The 19,667-nt window shown below is 45.7% G+C and overlaps 1 protein-coding gene across 1 annotated transcript in view; it reads left to right on the top strand.

Annotated features, from left to right (window-relative positions):
• LOC137536060 (ovostatin-like) overlaps positions 1 to 19,667 on the top strand; it is a 148,153-nt gene that overhangs the window by 64,003 nt on the left and 64,483 nt on the right. The window contains exons 15-20 of the mRNA XM_068258032.1: positions 399 to 548; positions 2,955 to 3,131; positions 5,145 to 5,262; positions 8,460 to 8,601; positions 10,385 to 10,616; positions 16,435 to 16,558. Coding sequence (XP_068114133.1) covers positions 399 to 548; positions 2,955 to 3,131; positions 5,145 to 5,262; positions 8,460 to 8,601; positions 10,385 to 10,616; positions 16,435 to 16,558 — 943 coding nt within the window. The remainder of the gene's footprint in view (positions 1 to 398; positions 549 to 2,954; positions 3,132 to 5,144; positions 5,263 to 8,459; positions 8,602 to 10,384; positions 10,617 to 16,434; positions 16,559 to 19,667) is intronic.

Below are 19,667 nucleotides of genomic sequence, written 5' to 3'. Positions count from 1 at the left end.
ATACAGTGGGACTCTGGCTAAATACCAAAGGGAGATCTGGCTACCCCCACAAAATATAAGACCTCCCTGAAAATAAGCCCTAGCACATATTTTGAAAGAAAAATGTCTTATTTTTGGGGAAACACAGTAAGTGTAATACAAGTTCTTCATGGCCTGGTACACATGGCCAGATCCGAGGCCAACCTATTGAGAAGTTAGTGATCAGTATTCAGTAAGTCAGAGAAATGCCAGTACACCATACAGAAGTACACAATGCATGATTCTCCTGATTAGTTAATCACTGCTGCACATGAACCTGACTGATGTTAATCTGAGCTTCCGTGTTTCAGTGTGTCCTCTTATGTGAGAAGTGTTTTCATGGTGAGTGAAGTGTACTTTAATATCTGATTTCGCCGTAGGTTGACATGACCTTCTCAGCAGAGAAGGGAACGCCAGGATCCAATGTTGAAGTCCTGCTCTCGGCAGATGCGGGGTCCATGTGTGGCCTGAGAATGATTGACTATAGCCTGGAGCTCCTCAACCCTTACGAGTCATTTTCAGCTGATGGTGTAAGTCCTGGACAGCTCCTCCATAAGGATGGCTTCTGAGATGCTAATACGTCTGAGTTGATGCAAACTATACGTTAATTTTATGCAAATTTGAAACCAGCCAACTAAAAGATATATCACGACTGGGTCAATGTGTCTGTATCGAGAGATGTAGTGTGAAATGTGGCTTTCCAGTTCTCTACAATCACTGGAATTGGAAGGAACTGAACCAGAAATGTACACAGAGCCTATTTGGGAAGGACCAGACCAGAGCATGGAGGCATTTTCCCCCCAGCCACTCTGTCTCTTATAAAAGGTGCTGTTGAGGGGATATCTGTTAGTAATCCTGCTTTTGATCCTATGCAGGGCCAGTGTTACCATAGAGGCAAAGGGGGCAATTGCCCCAGGGCCCCCAAGTGCTGCTGGGCCCACTCAGGTCTCCCCTTGACTTGTGCTCCCCAGGACCCCTAAAAAGTTTTGTCAACATAGCAGGTCAACTATCCCGGCGTGCTGCTCCATCCATTCTCTATGTAGTCCTCTTCGCTCACTGCCTCTTCTCCATGACCCGTTGCAGTTCATTACGCAATAACATGCACCAGGTCACTGAGAAGAGGCTGCCCTGCAAGGATGAAGATGCATGGACTGGAGCAGAGCTGTCTGACACTATTTCCTGTTTAAACATGAAGTAGCGCGAGGCACTTAGAGATTGGACCTCTGCGGTGGATGGAGGTATGTGTTCCTTCCGCCCTTGCTGCCACTGATAGAAGCTGGAGGGGGAGTGCTGAGGGAAGAGCCCGAGGTGAGGGGGGGGGTACTGTCCCCCCTCCTCGTCGAGATCCAATGCTTTCCCCTCATGCTGAAACCCCTCCTGCCCCCCATAAGGGCCCTGAGCAGGCCCCAGAGGGGGCCCTTCCGTGGCTACATGGCTTGCAGCCCCTATTGTTATACCCCTTGCCCTGGGGGGTACAGTAAAGTTGAGGGGGAGATCTGGGGGGAGGGTGACAGTCAACTCAGGGCAGGGCTAGTGGGGAGAATATGCTGCATGAGTATGGGTGGGGTCAAGGGGCCCCCAAGGTTAATTTTGCCCCAGGTCCCCATTCTAGCATGAACTGGCCCTGATCCTATGGGGCTTCCTATCTGTGAAGCAGCAACTCCCAAAAACACAAGCGACTGACTCATCGCCTCTCTCTAACTGATGGACAAACCATGGAGCTGGGAAGGTCACATTCTTATCACAGCCCATTAACCACTTGAGGAGCAGAGGTTTATACCCCTCCCCTCCCCCACCCCCTAGTGGCCAGGCCATTTTGTTACAATTCGGCACTTCACAACTGTAACGGTTTATTGCTCGGTCATACAACTTGGCACCCAAATGAATTTTACCCCCTTTTCTTCTCACAAATAGAGCTTTCTTTTGGTGGTATTTGATTGCGCTGCAATTTTTGTATTATTATTATTATTATTAACAATAAAAAAGACATATTTAAAATATATATATATATATATTCCCCCCTCCCCTTCCCCAAATTTGCCCTAGAGTGCGTTACTACACGATACATACATAGACATATACCTATGATAGGAATTAGATTGTGAGGCCCTCCAATAGACAGATAAGTGACAAGGCAATACTCTGTGCAGCCCTGTGCTAGATGTCAGCGCTATATAAATACATTTTTCTATATAAACACAACAACCATCCTGCCAGCGCTGATCAGCCACTGGCAGGCTGATCGCTGTGCCCTGCTGATTACAGTGCAAGCGCAAGCTCCCGTCAAATTTTGCCAGATGGCAGCATGGAGGAAGAACAGAACCACTTTGCCACTGCCAAACTGCATTAGGCGGTCTGGGAGTGGTTAATCTTAAAGCACTTACAGAGTTACCTCCCTTTGGCTGGCACTCACAAGTGTCTACTCAGTCTCTGTTAGTCCTAGGTGGCCCCCAATATCATCCAATGCTCGTAGGTGGCTGTCAATATCTGCCAGAGGTGCCCCCCTCCCATATTGGCCAGCAGTCATAGTTGACCCCCAATATGTGCCAGTCATAGGTGGTCCAGCTATCATAAGTGGTGACAAATATTGGCCAGCAGCAATAGGTGGCTTCCAATATCTTCTAACAGTCATAGATGCCCACAGTGTCTGCCAGTTGTCATAGGAGGCCTCCAATATTGGCCTGCAATCACAGGTACTGCCAGTATCTGCCAGTAGTCATAGGTGGCCCCCAATTTCGACCAGAAGTCATACATGGATCCCAATTTTGCCCAGTAGTCATAGTTGGCCCCCAATATTGGTCAGAAGTCATAGATGGATCCCAATTTTTCCAAGTAATCATAGTTGGCATTGAAAGATCACATTTAGTGAAAAACCATTAATGGGCACCGTAACTTTGAGGTCATCTCTGTTACTAATGCTGTTTTCTATTTAACAGGTCCTCAATTCGATGGGATTCTCTTACTATCGCTACCATGGTAGTGGTGTTGGTGGCTTTAATCTGGACGATCCTGAGACGCAATGTGTAGATCCAAATAAAGAAGTCTTCTGTAATGGCAACTACTACCTGCCTGTGAGCAGCGATACTGAAGGCGACAGCTACACAGATCTTAGGGTGAGTGTATAAAATGATCCTTTATAATAGTTTCCACCACCAGTCTGCTCCCAGGGCAGGCAGTGACAGTTCACACACTTTGGATTTAGCCAACTGGCACATGCCATCCTTCAAAGGCTGTGGTGGGTGGGTAAGCCTCTGAGGCTAAGGACTTTCACTGAAATATCTGTTGCCCTCAGCGAGGTAGGGCAATGAATGTCACCATAATGGGATTGGCAGCCACAAAAGTTCACAAACCATGACATTGGTCATCCAACTTTGATGTTAGGGCATAACTAACTGGGAAAGCAGAGCCTGCAGCTGCTAACATTTATAACCAATTACGCATTTTTCAGTATAAATATACAAAAATATTTACACAGATCTGTACAAGGAAAAATGAGGAAGAAAGTCGGAGGAAGGGATTTGCTTCTCAAAGAGTGGGAAGAGGGTGGAGGTGCCCAGCAATATAAAACCATTAAAAACAGCATAAAATGGAGAGGCAGTGGTGAGACTCACCTCCCCTGAAGAAGAAAAAATCAACTTGATTGAAACAAGACAGTTAATTTATACCAATAAACAATGGTATGACAATGAGATAATCGATAGTAAAGAGCGATACGAGCACCTCCAAGAAACTCTTGAAGAAGTTCGTATTGTTCTCTACTCAACCATTGGGCACTTGCTTTTGGGTATCATTGACCTGTGAGGAAGCGGGTAAAGCCCGCGAAACGCATTGTCAATCATACCCTTGTTTTTTTTGTATTAAAAAAATTGTCTTGATTAAATTAAGTCGCCATTGGCTTTTTCTTCAGGAGAGGTGAGTCTCATCACTGCCTTTCCACTTTAAGCTGGTTTTAGTTTTGTTATATTGTTTGGCGCCTCCACTCTCTTTTCATAATAATCTACAACTCCGTTGGAGTTTGTTGTTTTTATCAGCTCGGTCTCCTCACAGGGACTTGGGTCATAACCAGGACCTGTGAGGACCTTCTCATACCCGAGGTCTGGTGGGAATTCCACCGTATGCCCGTATTGGTGGCTGCAATCTGCTTGCAACCTGAAAAGTGTGAGTAAATCTTCTTACACAGATCATTAACCGATGCTTCAACGTATTGCACTATTGGCTCCTGTTTTTTTCTTTTGTGTTTCCTTCAGTTCCTGCATTGTCTGGGTCCACCCCCTTTTTCAAGTTCGCTTCTCAATTGGGATTTGTCCCTCTGAAAAAGACAGTTGGGAGCTATAACGGGCTTCAAAGAAAATAAAATAAGAGAAATCTCTCTAGTGGGGACACAGACTACCACTAAACCTCCCATAAGTTTCTAACTTCTTTTCATGTAAGACAAAGGTGAGAGAAGAGAAAAATGAGAGACCGAACGCTGTAGTATGTTATGGTTAGAAAGTAAATGTCTAAGCAAGAGTAATACTCACAAGTGTGGGTTACCAGTACCACAAAGGCAACCACTGTATGCACAAGTGGGGAATGGGATCCCAACCGTATCCCAGCTCAGGTAAAAAGTCGCTCTCTGTAGTAGAAGATCAGTTGAGGATGCATCCCTCCACCAATGGTGGACAACGAAAAGTATTGAGACAAGACAAACAGAGGCATCAATATAGAGTAAAGCACATTTAAAAACATTTGGAAGGGAGGTAGTGGTGGACTTAAATCCAGGTAGTCGGACATTCAATGTCTATTTTTAAAAGCAGTTTTTTATTCAAAATAACAACAACTCCCCTGCGGCGCGTTTGTGGGCATGCCAGCTTCCTCAGTCAAATATGTGGAGCATTCTTTATCCAAGCAATGAGAGCCAGACACCTCGATCCCTGGCTCGCATTGCTTAAACAGATTATCCACATACTTGCATGAGGAAGCTGGCATGCCCACGAAACGTGCCACAGTGGAGTTTTTGTTATTTTTGTCTTTTTGAATAAAGTACATTGTGTGTCCGACTACCTGGAGGTAAGTCCACCACTACCTTTCTTTTATATTTTTGTCATGACGGATTCACTTTTTAACAGTTGTTTCTCACATTCCAGGGAGTCGGAATGATCGTTGGATCAAACTCTCAGATGAGGAAGCCTGAGGTGTGTGGCAAGAAAGAAAATATTCTTCATCCATCGTTCCCTATGCCTTTGGCCAATGGGGGTATTGGTGGTAAATATCCTTCTTTTAGCTGTTTGGAAATTTACCTGAGAGATGTCCCAGAATTTGGATTGCTTTCCCAGGCAACAATATGTCCCAGCTAATGTCCCAGATTGGCTGCCAAATGTCCCAGGTGGGCTGCTAAAGGCCCCAGCTGCTGGACTCTGTGGGCGGCCACACAATTGGCTCCAATACTCCGTGCCCACCTCCTTTGTAAATACTGTATATTTTGGGTTGGGGTTGTACAATGCTTGAAGTGAACCTGTAAGGAGAAACAAGGTAAAAGTTAAAGCTAACTTACCTCAGCAGAAGAAAGCCTCTGCATAACTCAGAGCCTTCCAGCATCATTCTCCAGCCCACCTTTCCTGTGCAAGGGCCCTCTAAACATATCGGACAAGCGTTTGTTCCCCCTGTCCTGCCCCAGTGCCCAGTCCCAGGTTGAGCACAGAAAAATCTGGTCACTGTACCTAAAGAGACCTGTCGCTAAAATGACTACATTTTACGCAAATCAACAGAGAAAACCATGTAAATGTGAGTCAAAATATACCCTTTTCCTGATATGGGCAGAATCTACCTCCAGTAATGAGCAGGGCCCTACCTATACTGGAGGGAGGGGGCGTCAGGCTATCTGTACGGCAGAGGGAGGGGGTCATCTGGCTTCTTATACTAAAAGGAACGGGGAGGGGTCATCAGGATAACTATACTGGAGGGAAGGGGGTTCATCAGGCTATCTAAACTAGAGGGGGGAAGAGTCATCTTGCTATCTATACTGGTGGGAAGGGTCAATGGGCTACCTATACTGGAGGGGGATCATCTGGCTATCTATACTGAGAGGGAGCAGCTGCTGACAATGGCCTTGGGTGGTAAAGAGTACAAATCCAGCCCTGGGATTGAGCATAGGCCAAGGAGGAGGTCACATGATCAGCCATGGGAAGAAAGAGGAAGTTAACTTCACTGTAGAGTCCCACCTTGTGTCTTCTATCTAACCCTGTGTGACGTGATCTTTCTTCTATTTCTGATCGGATCTAAATATTGATCTGCTCTCTCGCTGGGTTGGATCTGAAGTTAACCGCTTACGGACCAGCGCAGTTGAAGTCTACATTCTGCTGGTGGCTGCGCAGCTCTGACAGGACGTAGATTTCAACATTCCTGCCTCACGCCGCTCTGCCCAGCCGCAATGAACTTGCCATGCCTTCTCTATGACCACAGATGGACGTCGGTTCTGTCAGACTTTAACGGTCTACGTTTTTTGTGATAGTGGTCCTTTAATGTCCACACCCCTTCCCAGAGCCGGGACGAGGTCCTCCAGCACCCAAGGCTGAGACACCAAAGTGCGCCCCTCCATCCCTCCCACCCCAGCCGTCACACACTGAATACTATTACACTAAGAGGTGCCCCAGGGCCCCAACACCTTAATCTCTAGTTATCTGGCTTGCAGTCACCGCTATGTATACCCTTTTCTTATTTCTCTCTGCTTCAAACACAATAGAGGAATGATAGCTGAGTGACTTGTGTGCCCCCTTCTACACTGCGCCCTGAGGCTGGAGCCTCTGTCGCCTCGGGGCCCGCCCTGCGCCCCTCCTACACTGTGCCCTGAGGCTGGAGCCTCTCTTGCCTCGGGACCCGCCCTGCGCCCCTCCTACACTGTGCCCTGAGGCTGGAGCCTCTCTCGCCTCTGCCTGGCCCTGCCCCTTCTCTTGCCCCACAGCCTGGGGGCCCATCTCACAAGGTTCATAAAACAGTAAAAAAAAAGTGTGATCATCAGCGGCTCTTACACTCATAACATGTGAAGCTACAAAAAACATCTGATTTAGAGTACTGGAGTGAGGGATGGTTAGTAGTTGACGCCCCACATACACCTCTTGGCCCCCCTGTCCCTGCATCAGTGCTCCAGAGCCACCTGATGTGTCCCCCCCCCCTTCCTTGTCTTCACCCAAAGTAAATAGTGCTCCCCCAGGGACCTGCTTTGTTGTAGAGAACTTGCGGCAGAGAAGCGAATTCACCTGTCCGGCTGGCGCGCTCCCCCCGTCTTCATCCCTGCCGGGTCTCCATGACCTGTCACCTGGCAGCATGTACGAGAGTACATCCATGGAGAGCAGGCGCCGGGGGGGCGGGGGGTTGGGGGGGGGATGAAAGCAGAAGGACACAGGTGGGAGCACGCCAGCCACATACTTCCCAACTTTTTGAAATGAGAAAGAGGGACACTTAAAGTGGTCTGAAAGTCATCATTTCTACTACTTACCGGTAGCTCTAAAAGATTCCTTACAGCTTTAAAGCTATTACCCCCAGAACATTTTTTTGAGCAGAACATCACCGAAATGGTTAAACAAATCACTTTGTCCTGCTAGTCAGCTTCAAATCTGCATCTAAACTGGAGATAACAGTATCTTTTTTTACTTGTTACACACAAATGTATCAACAATGGAATGTAAAAAAACACTCTCTGAGAAACTGTCTTTGCTTCAGGCACTCATAGTGTTCAGAATAGCTCATTAGAAGATTTTAATATATAATAAAAAGCAGTTATAATAGAAAAAGAATACAATGCAATGGCAGCTTTCAGGGCAAGATAAACTACACTTTGGAAACTTGTAATTTATAGACAGACAATATTACTTGTGCACAAAAGCAAATATGATAACTGTATGAGTAATAAAAAGTAGGAAAACACATTTTTATTGAATGTTATGTCAGAGTTTCAGATCACTTTAAGCCATGCCCTTGCCACACCCCTGATCACGCCCCTGTCACACCCCTAGCCATGCATACCATACAGAGTTCATAAGAAAAATATGTTGTTTTATAATTCAAACCACACTGGTCCTTACTATCCTGATTCATTTTCCTTCATATTAACATTTTAAAATTAGTAATAAATCAATTTAAAGGATGGGAATAAAGTTTAGAATCAATCAAACCCATTTTAGTAAAGAAATATATATATTTACATAGAAAGAGGGACAAAGTCCTGAAAGAGGGACAAATGAGGAAGAAAGAGGGACAGAGGGACAGGGTTCCCAAAGAGGGACTGTCCCTCCGAAAGAGGGACAGTTGGGAGCTATGCAGCCAGGTGAGTTTACTTACATTATTTTCAAGCTTCATGCTTTACAGCGCCAACGCCTGGCTTGAGTTGGAGCATGTGAAACATTTGACAGGTGTTACTTCATCTACCTGATTCTAATTTGTTTTCCCCTTTACATAACTTTAAGGAAAGCTTACAGGAGTAGTATACGCTGAAAGTAATGACGGGTCTATACGCAGAAGTGGTGCCTTCAGTGGTGGACCTGCTCCAGTCGAAACTATCCGGTCAAACTTCTCCGACACCTTCATGTGGCTCATGGTGCCCACAGAGTAAGTTCTAAATACCCTAAATCAGGCTTTCTCAACCAGGGTTCCCTGCAACCCCAGGGTTCCTTCAGTACTCTACAGGGGTTCCTTGGCATTTTCCGCCATCGTGGGGGAAGCACATTACAATAGTGTGTACTGTATTTCTTCCAAGTGCCCAGGAGCACTCACAGTGGCTTAAATGCAGGAAAGTGTGCCTAGGTCCTCACCCCAGTACCAAGGGGTCACAACATAGAATTTCGCCAAAGGACCGGCACCACTCGATGTATTTAGAAGCTCTTTATGACTTTACTGGCATCAATATGATAGCAACGACAGACGCTGTTTCGGCCCCCATGGGCCTTTATCAAGTTGCACAGGATCCTGTGCAACTTGATAACCATGGGGGCCGAAACAGCGTCTGTCGTTGCTATCATATTGATGCCAATAAAGTCATAAAGAGCTTCTAAATACATCGAGTGGTGCCGGTCCTTTGGCGAAATTCTAAATAGTGTGTACTGTAAAAAGAAGCTCTAAATTGGGGGACTGAATAAGAATGAGCACATTAGTAGAAGGGACTAGGATAGGAGACAGTATAATGAGTGGCACTGTAATTAGGGTAGTGAAATAAACAGCCTCACTTACTTTTAAAGACCATGCTTCCTGCAAAATAATTCCGGTTCCCCGAGATCATAACATTGTTTGCAGGGGATCCTTGAGATCCAAAAGTTATTTGCAGGGTTCCTCTAGGGTAAGAAGGATGAGAAACTGTGACATTCCAACACCGACATCCTTCCATCATTCTGATCGGCAGCAAGTCTGCACACTCTCTGAGCTTCCAAGGTTTATTTGCAACTATTTCAATGTTTTTTTATGGAACACATTTATCCACTTCCTAAGAACAAAGCCATCCCCATCCGTATGAAAAGCTACTTTGATGCAAACGGGATGTGGACATAAAAGAGGTATTTTGGGCGCACCGAGTTCTCTCTCCAGTTCTTGCCACGCCAACTTTGACGGCTGGGTGCTTAAACTGCACTTGAAGTGAGAGGGATATGGAGGCTGCCATAATGATTTCCTGTTGAAAAAAAAAATACCCTGGCTAATTATTGGAACTCAAATTGGCTTGGTAAGCTCAGTGACCCCTGACCTACATACACAGGTGAATCCAGTTATGAGAAAGAGTATTTAAAGGATACCCGAGGGGACATGTGACATGATGAGATAGACATATGTATGTACAGTGCCTAGCACACAAATAACTATGCTGTCTTCCTTTTTTTTATTTCTTTGCCTGAAAGAGTTAAATATCAGGTATGTAAGTGGCTGACTCAGTCCTGACTCAGACAGAAAGTGACTACAATGTGAACCTCACTGATAAGAAATTCCCCTTTTTATCTCTTTCTTGCTCTCGGAAGCCATTTTCTGCTAGGAAAGTGTGTTATAGTTGGAATTTCTTATCAGTGAGGGTCACACTGTAGTCACTTCCTGTCTGAGTCAGGACTTTGTCAGCCACTTACATACCTGATATTTAACTCTTTCAGACAGAGGAAGAAAAAAAGGAACACAGCACAGTTATTTGTGTGCTAGGCACTGTACATACCAATGTCTATCTCATCAGGTCACACTTCACTTTGAGTATCCTTTAAGGTGGTCTTATTGCCTCTATTATAGTGTGCAATATCATACTGCCCCCAGTTGCAGTGATTGGTAACTGGAAGAAGTATAATATTGCACACTATAATAAAGGCAGTGTGTCCTAATAAAGACATGCATGGTTTGATCCCCTTTCCCTCTGCTTGTGCTCCAGTGAACAGGGTCATGCCACAGTCACAGGGAAGACCCCCGACAGCGTCACCAAGTGGAAAGGATCCGCCTTCTGCATCTCCGATAAGGGAGGATTCGGAATGACGAAACAGCCAGCCTCTTACACAGCATTCCAGCCGTTCTTCATCGATCTCAATAAGCCTTATTCCATAATCCGAGGAGAGAAAATGCTCCTTACAGGCATTGTGTACAACTACATGGAGCAATGTATTAAGGTGAGCAGTATTGCAGCTTGTCTCTTGCTGGGTTATGCTCATTGGATTTTAATGTATAAAGCCAGGGGTGGGGTAACTCCAAATTGTGGAGTATCTCCAACTAGTATGTTAATGGAACACCCTACCCTACATTCACACCCCCTTCCCCCCTGGCAACTTCCTATCTTCACTGTTATGGAGAGCGGGATGGGAGGAGGAGTTATATAACCCCGTGGTAGGTAGTGATCAACTGGGGTTGGGGAGTGAGCTCCAGAAAATATTTTGCTGACCCCCATAATTTTCTAGTTCCATTTTGGGTGTTATCCATCAAATGTCGCCAATATACAGAGCTGTATAGGCTTTCCTATAGTGTACATAGCTGTAAACGCTTGCACAGCACACAATGAAAAATCTTTATTCCACATATATTTGCTGAAGAAATTCACTGCTCTGTGTTCTGTGTTTGTTTAGCCAGATCAAAGTACCTCATGAGTTTTTATCAGCAGTTAGGAATAGACTACAGGCGAGCTCTGCCAAAACAGCTCGCCTCAGACAGTAGACACATGAAGCTTAACCATTTTTTTTAGGATTTCCATAAACAGTAAGGGCATGTTCACATCTAAAATCGAAATCGCTGATGTCAGCATTTTGCGATTTTGTGAGTGATTTTTTTTTTCCCACGCTTATGATTTTTTTGTAAATCGCTTTTCTAAGCGCTTTTGCTGAGCGATTCTGTTTTTTCACTTCCTGAAGTCAGTCAGGAAGTGAACTCTTTCACCCGGAAATGAATAAATACAATGTATTTATTCCTGAAAGCGCTGGGGAAATCACTATACAAAGTGCTTTTTCAAGAGCTTTTGCGATTTCCCTATACCTTCCATTGAGGCAAAACAGCTCAGAAAATAGTACAGGTAGCGCTTTGGGGAGCGGAGCGGAATCGAACCGCTCAGATGTGAACACTCTCATCGGGAATCATTGCACAAACGCTTTTAAGGCGATTTTGAAAATCGCTGGCGCTTTAAAAAAAAAACGCAAAAACCCCCTAGGTGTGAACGAGCCCTAATGAAGATTTTTTTTCCCTTAAAAGTCATAATACTGTGGCTAATCTCTCAGAGCAGAGAAGAAGTTCTGAGTTTAGTTCCTTTTTACTGCCTCTTTCCCACAAAGTAAGTTTTTATAATTTTTCAAACCATTTTTGTTCAGTCTGTTAATGTGCATCATTTTCTAAGCATTAATGCTTCCTTGCACCCCATCAAGCCTCTAAATATTCCTTTTTGTATGTTTCATTTATGCAAAGATAACTAGTCAGTAGTCACAACTAGAGACAAATGTCTCTTCACAGCCCGTGTGCAGACACACCCAATTCAGATTCCTGTCACAACAAGTATGGTATCAGTTGAGTCAGGGAGTGCAGGAAGCAGGTGAACTACTTTTAGGCAGTGGTACGTACATCAAAAAAGGGCGTCGGGGAAAAAGGGCGCGTGGTGTAAACGATAAGCAGTATTATCGTTTATAAAAATATTGTGTAGAATTTAGTTTACAAATAGTGTTTTAACAATTTATAAATCATTAAATAATGTGTATGAAATCGGCAATTCTTAAAACGTTAATCTTCCCTGTTTCTAAACTGAAACTTATAATTACGTTTGTTAAAAAAACAGTAATATTTGTTTAAGCATTATAATTATATATTGTTATGAATAATCTTGATTTATCGTTTATTATTAGAAGAAAATGTGAAAATATTGTACATTCATAATAACTGTTATTAGTATTATTAAAATTGTACTAAAACTATACCTAACCCTACTCTCACACAGAACCCTCCCTGTACCTATCCCTAACCCCTAGACCCCCTGATGGTGCCTAAACCTAAGACCCCCCTGGTGGTGCCTAAACCTAAGACCCCCCTGGGGGTGCCTAAACCTAAGACCCCCCTGGGGGTGCCTAAACCTAAGACCCCCCTGGGGGTGCCTAAACCTAAGACCCCCCAGGGGGTGCCTAAACCTAAGACCCCCCCTGGTGGTGCCTAAACCTAAGACCCCCCTGGTGGTGCCTAAACCTAAGACCCCCCTGGTGGTGCCTAAACCTAAGACCCCCCTGGTGGTGCCTAAAACTAACCACCCCAAAGCCCTCCCTGTACCTATCCCTAACCCCTAGACCCCCTGGTGGTGCCTAAACCTAAGACCCCTCCCTGGGGGTGCCTAAACCTAAGACCCCCCTGGTGGTGCCTAGACCTAAGACCCCCCTGGTGGTGCCTAAACCTAAGACCCCCTATGGATAATAATGTTTTATAAACATTAATAAATAAAAAATTTAAAGAAAAAAATGTAAATCATTTTTTTGGGTGGATAATAATGTTTTAGTGAATAATAATGTTTTGTGAATAATAACGTTTTACAAACAGTAAGGGCTCGTTTCCACTATCGCGAATCTGCATGCGTCCAACGCATGCGGATTCGCACATGTAATACAAGTGGATGGGCCTGTTTCCACTGTAGCGTTGTTGAGGTGCGTTTTTTTCAGCGTGAAAAAAACGCACAAAAGAGCCAACGATTTCGCCTGCGTCGGGAATCCGTGCGAATCGCCGCTAATGTATTTAATAGTAAAAACGCATGCGTTTGTTACATGCGTTTTTACCCGCGATTTCGCGTGCGATTTCGCACCTTTTTCAATTTTATTTAGCCCTGGCAGTGTCATGGTTAATTTCGCATGGCACCCTGCCATGCGAAATCGCAGGCGAAATCGCGGGTAAAAACGCATGTGGAAACGCATCCGCATGCGTTTTTACAAGCGTCGGAATGCGGCCGAAATCGCGTCGCAACAGTGGGAACGAGCCCTAAGGGTTAAAATGTTAAATCATGTTTTAATTAAATAGGATAAATATGTTTAGCGAAATCATCACAAGCACAGTTATAAAACATTAAAAATCTCCGGGCGCCGTTTGTAAAGCGTAAATAATCTCCGGCGCCCTTTTTTCCCTGTTCGGCGCCCATTAAACGATATTTATAATGGGAGTGAATGAGGCGCCCTTTTTGTCCACTTGTCTCATGCGCCCCAAATCTCCTGCTTCCGGGGGCACACCTATTTGAATGGCATGCAGTTTGCCCCATAACTGAAAACTTTGGTTAGAGGCAGGGGGTCAGTGAAGATAGCATCTTGGACATCTTGGAGTTCTCGCTGGAGGACAGCACTAGGAAGATATTTGTGTTTGTAGCTGTGCGTTTGCATCTATTCTGATAAAGTGTTATGTAGATCACAGCGATTTACACCGGAGCAGATAAAAATGGCGCAGGACAAATGTCGCTGCAATAGGCAGCAATAGTACAAGCGCCCAATAAATAGCGGGTGCAATAAATAGCGGGTGTCTAGTGCCTGCTATTTACCGGGCACCATCATTTAATCTCCTTGCCGCAGCGGCTTGTACTATTGCGTACGGAGGCGGGGGGTTTGTATCAGGGCTGGGCCAAGGCAGAGGTTAGAGAGGCTGCAGCCTCAGGGCAAAGTGTAGGAAGGGGGCGCACAACTCATTCAGCTATCATCCCCCTACTGGGCTCTATTCTCAATGACTTCCCGCATGCGGTAAAGTACATGCGGGAAGTTTGCGACCAAAACATCAGCAAGTTCACATTCACAAAATGTTCCGCATGTTTTTTCTGCATGCGGTAAAAGTGCGGGATTCATGCAGAAAAATTTCCACAAAAGTCAGTATTTTCCGCACACAAACATCAATTCACAAAACATTTCAGGCTCCTCATTTCGACGTTATTTACCATTTTTTTAAATCACCTACAAGTAGTAGGTGATATATTCCGCATCCCATTGGCTTTAATGAAGTCTGGAGGTTGTGCTTGCTGGACTTTGTCATATTTTTTTTAAACACTTTTTCATGCCACCTTTTTACCGCATGTTTACCGCACGTTTAATGACTGTTTCCGCATCTTTTTTACCGCATGCGGAAAACATGCAGAAAATATTAGTGAATGCGGAAAAGATGCGTAGTTTACCGCTGGCGGAAATTTGGTGGTAATATTTTGTGGTAATTTGGCTTCTTTGAGAATAGAGCCCATTGTGTTTGAAGCAGTGGCAGTGACTGCAAGCCAGATAACTAGAGATTAAGGTGTTGGGGGCCCTGGGGAGTCTCTTAGTCTAATAGCAATCAGTGTGTGACGGCTGGGGTGGGAGGGATGAGGGGGGCGCCTCTTAGTGTAATAGCAATCAGTGTGTGACAGCTGGGGTGGAAGGGTTTGGGAGGGGCCTCTTAGTCTAATAGCAATCAGTATGTGACGGCTGGGGAGGGAGGGATGAGGGAGGGGCCTCTTAGTGTAATAGCAATCAGTGTGTGATGGCTGGGGTGGGAGGGATCGGGGAGGGGCCTCTTAGTGTAATAGCAATCAGTGTGTGATAGCTGGGGTGGGAGGGGTGAGGGAGGGGCCTCTTAGTGTAATAGCAATCAGTGTGTGATGGCTGGGGTGGGAGGGATGGAGGGGCCTCTTAGTGTAATAGCAATCAGTGTGTGACGGCTGGGGTGGGAGGGATGGGAGGAGCCTCTTAGTGTAATAGCAATCAGTGTGTGATGGCTGGGGTGGGAGGGATGGAGGGGCCTCTTAGTCTAATAGCAATCAGTGTGTGACGGCTGGGGTGGGAGGGATGAGGGAGGGGCCTCTTAGTGTAATAGCAATCAGTGTGTGACGGCTGGGGTGGGAGGGATGGGGGAGGAGCCTCTTAGTGTAATAGCAATCAGTGTGTGACGGCTGGGGTGGGAGGGATGAGGGAGGGGCCTCTTAGTCTAATAGCAATCAGTGTGTGACGGCTGGGGTGGGAGGGATGAGGGAGGGGTCTCTTAGTGTAATAGCAATCAGTATGTGATGGCTGGGGTGGGAGGGATGAGGGAGGGGCCTCTTAGTGTAATAGCAATCAGTGTGTGACGGCTGGGGTGGGAGGGATGAGGGAGGGGCCTCTTAGTGTAATAGCAATCAGTGTGTGATGGCTGGGGTGGGAGGGATGAGGGAGGGGCCTCTTAGTGTAATAGCAATCAGTGTGTGATGGCTGGGGTGGGAGGGATGGAGGGGCCTCTTAGTGTAATAGCAATCAGTGTGTGACGGCTGGGGTGGGAGGGATGAGGGAGGGGCCTCTTAGTGTAATAGCAATCAGTGTGTGATGGCTGGGGTGGGAGGGATGAGGGAGGGGCCTCTTAGTGTAATAGCAATCAGTGTGTGATGGCTGGAGTGGGAGGGATGGAGGGGCCTCTTAGTGTAATAGCAATCAGTGTGTGACAGCTGGGGTGGGAGGGATGAGGGAGGGGCCTCTTAGTGTAATAGCAATCAGTGTGTGATGACTGGGGTGGGAGGGATGGGGGAGGGGCCTCTTAGTGTACTAGCAATCAGTGTGTGACGGCTGGGGTGGGAGGGATGAAGGGGCGCACTTTGGTGTCTCAGCCTTGGGTGCTGGAGGACCTTGTCCTGGCTCTGGTTTGTATACATTATCTGCTTCCTGATGATCTTGTCTTCTCTCCACTTCCTACTTAGTTTGAATGCGTCCAGCAACCAGCCAATCACCATGCAGCTTCAGTCTCCGCATGGCGATTGGCTGGCTGCAAGACTCTTGCAAACTAAACAGGAAGTGGAGAGGAGACACGATCGCCGGGACCAGGGTATGCATCACAGATGCCGATAATGACATCTTATTATTATGGTTATTTAACACTTTAGGACATTTCTGAAATGCTCAATAACTATAGTAGCAAGATGCCATTATCGGCATCACCCTGCGCCATTTTTGGGCAGCGCCTTTTTTCAATGTATGCGACTTACACTGTTACTGGTCTTCTGTGTCTCAGGTCCAGGCAAAGCTGGAATCTTCTGATGCTTTCACAGCTGAACTGAAGGAGGGGAAGCAGGATGCCTGTATATGCTCCAATGGCAGGGCCACCTTCGCCTGGGAAATCCAAGCCAAAGTTCTTGGTACGTAACAGTCTCTTCAGCAAACCAGGGTGCTTGCAACTGGTAAAAAGAAACTCAATACAGATCAGCAGTTACACACATGCCATGAAGATGAAATCAAAGGCAAAATCCAAGCACAGCGAGTTAAACTCCTGACCTAACCTTCCAATCAGTGAAGCCATGCATTTTAAAGGGAAACTTCAGCCAAAACAAACATACTGTCATTAATTTGCATTCGTTATGTTAATTAAAATAGATAGGTAATATAATCTCTTACTCCCCACTCTGTTTAAAAGAACAGGCAAATGTTTGTGATTTTATGAGGGCAGCCATTTTTTCATGGCGGCAGCCATTTTTTTTGTGGAAAGGAGGTGACAGGGAGCATGAGACACAGTTCCATCTGTCCTGTGTCCTGATCACCATCCTCCCAGCTACGCACGCTAGGCTTCTAATCTCAAATTCAAAATTTTTAAAAAAAATTGCGCCAAAACAGCAGAAAGAGGCGTACGTTAAAAAGGGGCGCTGGGAAAAAAGGGCGCGGGGTCTTAAACGATAAGCATGGATAACGTTTAAAAATGTATTGTACTGTATTTCGTTTAAAATTAATGTTTTATAAAGTTATAAATCATTAAATAATGTGCATTAAATCGGCAATTGTAAAAACGTTAATCTTTCGTTTAAATAGTGAAACGTATAATAACGTTTAAAAAAAAAATTACTAAGTAACCCTCCCTGTACCTACCCCTAACCCCTAGACCCCCCTGTTGGTGCCTAAACCTAAGACCCCCCTGTTGGTGCCTAAACCTAAGACCCCCTGTTGGTGCCTAAACCTAAGACCCCCCTGTTGGTGCCTAAACCTAAGACCCCCTGTTGGTGCCTAAACCTAAGACCCCCCTGGTGGTGCCTAAACCTAAGACCCCCCTGTTGGTGCCTAAACCTAAGATCCCCCTGTTGGTGCCTAAACCTAAGACCCCCCTTGTTGGTGCCTAAACCTAAGACCCCCTGTTGGTGCCTAAACCTAAGACCCCCCTGTTGGTGCCTAAACCTAAGACCCCCCTGTGATAAGCATTAATAAAGTTTCAAAAACATATTGTGCGTTTTTTTCGTTTAAAAATAATGTAAAAAAAAAAAAAATTGTACTGTTTTTCGTTTAAAAATAATGTTTGAAAAAAATATTGTACTGTTTTTCGTTTAAAAATAATATTAAAAAATGTATAAATCATTAAATAATGTGTAATCATGAGAAGCAGTAATAAAACATTAAGTCTCCGGGCGCCACTTTTAAAACGTTATTTTTCTCCGGCGCCCTTTTTTCCTATCGGGCGCCCATATTTATTATGGGAGTGAATGGCGGCGCCCGATTTGTCCACTAGCCTCCTACGCCCTTTTTTACTGTTACCCAGAAAGAGAACAACATCATCAAAAATCCCATCGTGCTTTGCACAGCATCAGGGAAAAAATAACCCGGCAATTTTTTTCTGTGCAGCTACAAATGAGGCTTGGGTAAGAAAAACAAAGTTCTGATGCTGTGAAACTGTTAAAGAAACACCAAGTCCTTTCAGCAGCGCTGCTGAGTAGATTTTTAGTCTGGAGGTTCACTTTAATTTAACCACTTATGTGGTTTCAGATGGATTATCTATGTCCCGCAAAACTTGAGTTCCTGCTCAGGGACGTAGATAATCGTCTATTATGGCGATTGGCCGCCACGTGCTACCGCGATCACTTCTACTTGCGTTCTCTCTGCCGCTTGTTAATGGGGAGATCAGTAATTCATTGACCCTGTGTCAATGATGGCAGGCATCAATGAGATACCTGCGGTCATTGTAATACCGAAAGCAACACAGCCACGCATTACTTCCTGTTAGTGTAATAATAGTACACTAAAGCTGGCCATACACTGGCCCGATTTGCGGCCGTTTCGATAGCAGATTCGATCACTGTGATCGTATCTGCTGCCAATCGTTCGCGCTAAACGCACCCGCCGATCCGATTTCCTCCCGAATTCGGATCGTTCCGTCGATCGCGCCGTGCGAAAAAATACCGTCGATCGCCCGCGGGTAGGGAGCGCGTCGCTAGCGGCGGACGATCCGATCAGGTATACATTACCTGACGCTGGCTCCCGAGCATCTTCTCCGCGCTGCACCGCTCTGTTCCTGCTTCCATCCCAGCGTACATTAACTTCCTGTGTCACTGCAGTGACCAGGAAGTTCAACTAGAGGGCGCTCTATTTGAACTTCCTGGTCACGGAGTGACACAGTGTACGCTGGGATGCGGTGCGGGGTGCAGCGCGGAGAAGCAGCTCAACAGATTGTGATCGGTTTCAGGCTGAAACCGATTCACAATCTGTTTGCAGTAAGGGCAACCATACGATCCCTCTCTGATCAGATTCGATCAGATAGGGATCTGTCAGCTGGTCGATCTAATGGCAAATCGACCAGTGTATGGCTACCTTAAGAGGAAATAATGTGCGAGGACAGACATCTTGTGGCCAAATAATAAAATTACACCGACATACATTTATTGTAATTAAAAGACCCACACATACATTTAAAATTAACCCCTTACATCCCACACTCTCCCATAATTACCCAGATAAAACTTTTGCATGAAAAAAAAATAACAATAAAAAAAATACATAAATACCTTAGGGACTGAACTTTTTTTAATATGTATGTCAAGAGGGAATATTACTGTTAATTTTGAAAATATGGGCTTGTAATTAGTGTTGGGCGAACAGTGTTCGCCACTGTTCGGGTTCTGCAGAACATCACCCTGTTCGGGTGATGTTCGAGTTCGGCCGAACACCTGGTGGTGTTCGGCCAAACTGTTCGCGTTCGCCCGAACGGCTCAATTCCTGTGCGGCCGAATACGGCCCCCCTATGGGGTTGCAGGCATAAGGGGGGAGCATGCCCCGATCGCGGGGGGGGGGGGGTCAGAAATTCCCCCCACCCCCTCCGCTAGCGCTCCCCCCCTCTGCCCGCTTCCCCATACAAAAGTTTAAGGAAAGTACCGGTGGTAGTGGATGGCCTGGCAGTGGCACTGTGGAGTGAGGAGGAGGAGTCCGGAGAGTGACGCGTTGAGGGAGGCCGGGCAGCAGACGTGAGGTCAGAGAAAGGGCGGAAGTACCACA

Source organism: Hyperolius riggenbachi, chromosome 10 (genome assembly GCF_040937935.1).
Source record: "Hyperolius riggenbachi isolate aHypRig1 chromosome 10, aHypRig1.pri, whole genome shotgun sequence".
NCBI lineage: Eukaryota > Metazoa > Chordata > Amphibia > Anura > Hyperoliidae > Hyperolius > Hyperolius riggenbachi.
Note: the sequence above shows the minus strand (reverse complement) of the source record. Positions and strands in the feature narration are given on the sequence as shown.